A 6,920-nucleotide genomic window follows, 5' to 3' on the forward strand; every position below is an offset into this window, starting at 1 on the left:
ATAACCAGTTAATAAAACCTGATTCAGCTGAATGAGGGTTACATGACAGTTTAATTCTCAGTGTTATCAAAACATTTAAGTCACTCTGCACAATACTCCTCGGCCTCTTAGCATTTTATATACTGTAGTATGCTTTACATCTCTACCCTGTGTTGAGGTACAGACTGGGGTAACCCGAAAATCAGACTGTAAGAGCATCATAGTCTGTAGGTTTAAAAGAAACCTGACTCCACTGGTTGCAAATTATAGACCATATATTTACACAGACAGACAGACAGACACACACACACACACACACACACACACACACACACACACACACACACTCGCACGCACATGCGCACACACACACACCTTAGTGAGGACATCTAATTGACATAATGCTTACCCTAACCATCAAAAATGAATGTCTAACCCTAAACCTAAATGTAACCCTGACAATAAAACCACATTTTGAGTCTCAAAAATGCCTTCAAATTCGTGGAGACGGGCACTTTGTCCCCATAAGTCACTGTTGGTCCCCACAAGTATAGTGGCATGCCAATTTTCTGTCATCACAAAGACACGCATGCACTGGCTACTTTATTAGGTACATCTCTTAAACTGCTTGTTAAAGCAAATATCTAATCAGCCAATCACATGGCAGCAGATCGATGCATGTAGACATGGTCAAGATGAATGCTGAAGTTGAAACAGAATGGGGAAGAAAAGTGACTTAGGTGACTTTTAATGTGACATGGCTATTGATCCCAGATGTGTTGGTTTGAGTATTTCACAAATAACTGATCTACTGGGATTTTCCCAACAACCATTTGAGAATTTGCAGAGAATTGACTAAGAGAAAATATCCAGTGAGTGGCAGTTCTCTGGGCTTAAATGTCTTTGTCAGCAGTCAGAGCACACCAAACCAAGGTATGCAGAAGAGCATCTCTGTATGAACAACACATCAAACCTTGAAGCAGATGGGTTACAGTAGCAGAAGACCGCATGAAGTGCCACTGCTGTCAGCTAAGAAAAAGAGCTTACTAGAATTCAACAAGAGATTAAACAATGCCTGCTCGATTTCTACTGTGACATTCAGACAGTACGGTCAATTTGGCATAAACTGCATGGAAGCATGGACCCGCTCAGTGTTCTTGGGCAACCCCCAAGCACTGTTCAAACCCCATGGTCCATCTGAGTATTTGTGTTAGCAGATCTCAATAAGGTTGATCCCCTTTGAGATGTGGTGGAACAGGAGATTCACATCATGGATGTGCAGCCAACAAATCTGCAGCAGTTGTCATGACAATATATAGCAAAATCTGATGACTGTTTCCAGCATCTTGTTGAATCTGCCATGAAGAATTAAAGCAGTACTGAAAGCTACTAATAATTAAAAAGGGGGTCAAACCTGATATTAACAAGGTGTACCTAATAAGGTGACCAATGAGTTAAAGACAACATACACGGCCGGTAAGATATCATCTACTGGTTTTGTACTTGACACTTGCATTTTTCTTTTGGAGCTTGGAGTGTCCATATTTAGTACTACTGTATTTTCTCATGCAATGCTAGCATGTGCACCCAGAAACTACATGGGTGCACTGCACAGACGCATGTAAACTTAGCACAAAAAGTAAGGAAATTTGTTAAATCGATTACATCTCTGTACTAAATGTTTGCTAGCAATAAAACCAAAAATCACCAAACACAAATTTGCTTCAAGTTTATTTGCTCATTTTAACTCGCATCCTTATAAAAACTAAAATTTCCCCCTGTCAAAAAGTTGAGTGAACCCTTAGCCCAGGCTGTACCTCACAGCAAACCATATGACTGATCGAAAAACAGTCAGGAGATCCAGTTCAGTCACTCAAATTAGCGGAAATGAGGCCAAGTGGAAAGGAACGGGTTACCTGTGTCGGTACACCTGCCAAGCAAAGCAACCAAATCTTACCTTTAGGTCTTATCAGCGATGAAACTGTTTAGTTATAGCAAAGATTCACCCCCACTGGAATTGCTTTGAACGGGGAAACAATGAGGACAAAACCCATTTTTGCATCAGGATGTGTTACTGCTGTTGAGCATTTTAACGTGGGAGTCTGTGATGACTGACTCACTGCTGGAGCCAGCCTCAATTGGTCATTACTGAGGTTCCTGCTTGGTTGCAAATTAAATCAGACTCTATATAAGCCTACAGCAAACAAACTATCTCAGTTAACATGTTCCTAATAAGTTTATGGCCTAAATCGCTAGTTTCAAGTTTTCTGCAACACTGCATGTTCTTTGAATTGTAGATTATGCCCCCATTTAAAGTGAAACAGACGATGCAGCTGAGTATGCACAAAACATAAATCGATAATAATAAAAACATTTTAAATCGTAGTATGAAACTGAATATATTGTATTTATCATTTAATGTAGTCATCTTGACTAGAATCCTTTTATGCACCAGCCTGTGAATTTCTATGATATTCACAAAGTTTTATCAGCCTTATACAACACATCACTTTTAAATAAATAAAGATGGAGTTTGCATCAGTCAGTGAGAATTTGATCATCTCCAAGCAGAGACCTCCATCACTTGTATAAATTGAAGTGGTTTTGCTCTCCCAGGAGCTTCGTGGTAGAGGATGTTTATCTGCAAAGTCCTGCGTGATGATGCTTGATGTCGTCTACGTTACTCACGCACGTCCTTGTGACTGCTTCCTCAGTGCTTGCAGCTTTTCTCGATGAGTGGCTTTAACTTCTAAGGCTGCGTCTTCATCGAGGGACTGTCGAACGCAGCTCTTAAGGTGGCTGATGCCAAACCCGGTGATTGCAGAAACGGGAACCACGTGTCTGAAGGTCAAATAGTTCTGTGGTATCATATCTTCAGGGAGCAGATCAGAGAACTCTGTACAGGGGAAAGAAAAGGAACAGAAATACTCTCAAAACCAATTTTTCCTCCCAACAAACTGCAAAAATATGCTCACATAAAGGAAGTTCAGATGCATGAAAACGAAAAAGTCATCATGCCGCTTGTGTCGATATCTGACAGAGCAAACGGCATGGCTCAGACAGAGCCAGAGAAATGTTTGGAACAGACTAGGACGCCTGTGAACCCTGGAAGTAGAAATCCGTCTTCAGTCTTTTCTCCTAAATGATTTTTCTACTCATAAGTGCTAATCCTAGTCTAACCTTCTGGGTTTTGTAGTTGCTCCTTCAGCTCTGCTAGCTTGTCCTCAGCATCAGGCAGGTCCATCTTATTCACCACCAGTAATGCAGGCTTTGACAAAAGCTCCTCTTTATACAACTCCAATTCCTTTAGGCAGCAGTCAGAAAGCAGAGGAGAACGAGGGACAAAAAAATAAATAAAAGGAGCGAAGATTGAGTCAGGAGATCAGAATGAATATCTAAAAACTAGTCATCAGCCTTTGCAGCTTCAGGCTCACCTTGGTTAGAAGCTGCACAGCTTCGAAGGCTGACCTAAACGGTGTTTTACTTGCCAGCTGAAAACCACAAACATCGACCTGCATTCAGACAAAATGCAAAATTGTCATCAGAAGCAATTTTCACCTGGTTACACCGAAAGCAAAAACAGTTTGTGTTAGTTACGCACCACAAATAACAGCTGCTTGGTCCTCTCCACGTGTTTCAGAAATTTGTGGCCCATGCCTTTGTTCATGTGAGCCCCCTCAATCAAGCCAGGGAGATCAGCAACAGAAATCTACACCCGCCCCCCCAAAAAAGAGCAAACAATCAAGTAAGCCAAGTAAAAAGAAAAAAGAAATGTTTTCGCAGACAGTTACAGCACAAGGCAACACGTGGAATTCTTGTACCTGCTTATAATCGTCATATATCAGTTTGCCAATCTCTGGTTTCAAGGTTGTGACTGTGAAACGGCAGAAAAATATTAAAGTTTAATGAAACACAGAATTATTTCTTCTTTCAAAGCATATTTTTAGAATTTAAAAAAAGACACGTTTTCTTTTTCTATATGCGTGTGGTTGTCTTCTCACAAGCATAGCTGGCAATCTGAGGCGTGGCGTTAGACAAGGCTGTCAGCAGAGAGGACTTTCCTGCATTCGGGAACCTGGTGTTGATTTAACAGAACAAAATCAGATGTTCCCCTTTGCTAATCTGAACCTCAGCAGAATTCAGTTAGTGTGGTTTGTTCCCCCTCTATTCTCACCCCACAAGGCCCATGTCTGCTATAAGCTTGAGGTCCAGTCTGATGTGTTTAGCCTCGCCTTTACTGGGCTGAAACGCAGAGTACAGCGAGCCTCCTGATCCTCCTTTTGCCACCATCACACGATCGCCCTCCACATTCAAGTCACCTTGTAAGAAGAATGGTAGAGGAAATAAGAAGCTTCACAGCAAAAGTCAGGTAGCTACTGCACTGGCAGTTCTTTTTCTGTTAGAAAAAACAAGATTCACATGACTGACTGTGAAAGATTTGACGTACCGAGTGTTCTGCTTTCATCAGTGGTGACGGTGATACCGACAGGAGCAAGGATCTCCTTGTCTGCCCCTCTTTCTCCTTTCAGAGCTCGAACGCTGTTGATAAAAGAGATCCAAACAGCTCTCACCCTCTCGTGCTTACAGGACTATTTCAAAACCTCTATGAAGGTCTGAAAAATAGACATTTTTTAATGATCGACAGAATTTAAAATAAAAATTGTATTTCTACCCGCTGTTGGCTCCTGCGTCCGCTACAAAACGTTTTTGTGGGAATTTGTCCTTTATCCTTTTTAAGGTCATGTTCTTCGTCGCCACCACCCAAACATCTCCCCCTTTCCCTCCTTGACCTCCAAGGCGGGGTAAACCCATCCCTCCACTGCCTCCACGGACATACAGCCGCAGATTGTCAACAAAGTTTCCATACTGCAAAGAGTCAAAGACACAGACTGGTATTAAGAAATCGAAGAACACCAGAGATCCTAACAGGCAACTTCAAGTGATTGAATCTTTCAAAAGTTTTACTGACATCATTTACCAGAGTGCGACCTACATATCTCACAAGAATAATGAAATCTGACAGCAGCTTGAGCATCCTTCCTATTTTCTTCAGTCCACTCAAGCTAAACAGTAACTCATATATATTTTATATATGAGTTTAAATATACAAATATGTGCCTATGTATAGTCTATAGGGGCTTTATTGTTGTTTTACTGTTTACTTGATGTACTTTATTTGTGTGTATGTACTTTATTTTGGTAACATGACGTAGTCTATACAGAAAGCTGTTCTGGGTTGACAGGTGTATTGATCAGTGGCGCATTGATGAGCAACTAGAGTGCTCAAAAACTCCTCGAGGATGGCACGTTCATATATGTGCAGCCACAAAAAAGGTTAGCCACGCCTCCCAGCACAATATCAGGAGTGTGGATGAGACAGCAGGAAATTGATATTTACTCAAGGAGAGCTGGACAGGGCATCATCTCAACAGCAGGACTGGTGTCTGCCCCTCTGTGTAAGGAGGAGAGTTGGCAGAGCCCTACAAACAATCTCCAGCAGGCTGCTCATGTGCAATAGCTATAGAGATAGTTGGTGTATCATCTAACATACCACATGAGAGACAAACACGATTACTGCTTGGTGTATTTAGCGTTGACAGTTAGCTTTCCAGCTAATGTCAAAAACCGTATAATATCCCCCGTTAAATATGTGACATTCAGAGTACAAATCTTCTATAGCACTCACCTTCCGTAAGCAGATCCTAGTGATGTGAACCATCTTCAGTGGTACTTATTGCCACTCTTAAGAAGTATTTTCGCCAAAGCTAACTGCTAGCATACGTACATGTGTTTGGATCGGGGACAGGAAGTAGTGGTTCTTTTCTCTCCGCTTATTGGATGATGAAGCGGGGAGGCGGGGCTCCCATTCTCACTAACTGTGAATCAACTTCACCTTAACCAGGGATGTGTCAAATGGACGTTTCCTTTATCTTAAGAGCAGAGGGAGAATCAGCGGTTTTATAAGTGATTATGCAAGCTGTTAAAAGAAATTTAAAAAGCCAAATTGTTTGTATATATTTTTAACAAAAGGATAAAATCTGTTCTTCCAACATTTTTTTTTTTTTTTTGCCTTTGCCACATACTGGTTCAGAATGAGCTTGGTCAACAAATACTAGTACAAAAAACTGATGACGAATGACTTATTGATTTGTATGAATTTATTTTTAAGCCTGTTTTATGAGTGCATTTTTTATCTGCTGAGGACATATATAAACTTTTAAGGATTATTTATTAATATGCTATATCCCTATAAAGGTAGTAAAGGTGTACTCAATTTTTCACACACTGCTTTCTGCATTTTTTAAATTAAATAATAACACTGTTTCACGTCTTGGTGTTGATCTGAGGTTGTATTTGCCTAATTTTAGGACCTGCTAAGAATCAGATTTATTTTAAAATGTCCTGATACATTAAACATTAAGGAATGTAAGAGGGTGTACTTTGTTTTTCACAAGATTGTGTAATGTCTCTATGTGCTTTGGTCCTAGACAGTTTTCTCTTGAAAAAGAGATCTGAGACTCACTGAGACAACCTATTTAAATAAAGGTTTAATAGTGATAACAGTAAAAATAATAATATCGTTACAATAATAAAATTAATGTAGTTTTTCATCTAGAGTAACTGAAAATAGGTGTGTCACAACCTAAAACGCACACAGGCTGTATTGTCCAGAAATCTGGCAACTATGACCTACAGCACTGAATATTACCTTTAAAACTTCAAGAAAATGCAAGTTTCTAACCAAAACCATTCTCAATAAAAAAATTCAAATTGTAAAAGCCAGATTTGATATTTAAGTCCTTAAATAATAAAGGCAGACCATAATATGCAGCTGTAGCAGGGATCACTGTCTGTCCTACATTTGAGCAGTGCACGTCTTATAAATAAAACTGTTCTCTCAGGTAAGCCCACCTAGCGGGCAGCAGTGTCGGCGGAGCTGC

General features: G+C 40.3%; 1 protein-coding gene across 1 annotated transcript; it reads right to left on the reverse strand.

The window, feature by feature from the left end:
- Nucleotides 1–2,367: 2,367 nt before the first annotated feature.
- Nucleotides 2,368–5,870, reverse strand: gtpbp10 (GTP-binding protein 10 (putative)). Its single transcript, XM_085473831.1, has 10 exons — nt 5,666–5,870; nt 4,652–4,845; nt 4,427–4,518; nt 4,154–4,298; nt 3,981–4,054; nt 3,801–3,853; nt 3,581–3,688; nt 3,414–3,491; nt 3,160–3,283; nt 2,368–2,875 (listed from the first exon to the last, which is right to left on the reverse strand). Exons 1-10 carry the CDS (start codon nt 5,696–5,698, stop codon nt 2,664–2,666), a joined length of 1,113 nt encoding a protein of 370 aa, XP_085329957.1. The 5' UTR covers nt 5,699–5,870; the 3' UTR covers nt 2,368–2,663.
- Nucleotides 5,871–6,920: the final 1,050 nt, after the last annotated feature.

This window comes from Copadichromis virginalis, linkage group LG11 (assembly GCF_057382275.1).
Source record: "Copadichromis virginalis isolate Kocher_CV1m ecotype Utaka linkage group LG11, C_Virginalis_male_GT1.1, whole genome shotgun sequence".
In the NCBI taxonomy this organism is placed as follows: Eukaryota; Metazoa; Chordata; class Actinopteri; order Cichliformes; family Cichlidae; genus Copadichromis; species Copadichromis virginalis.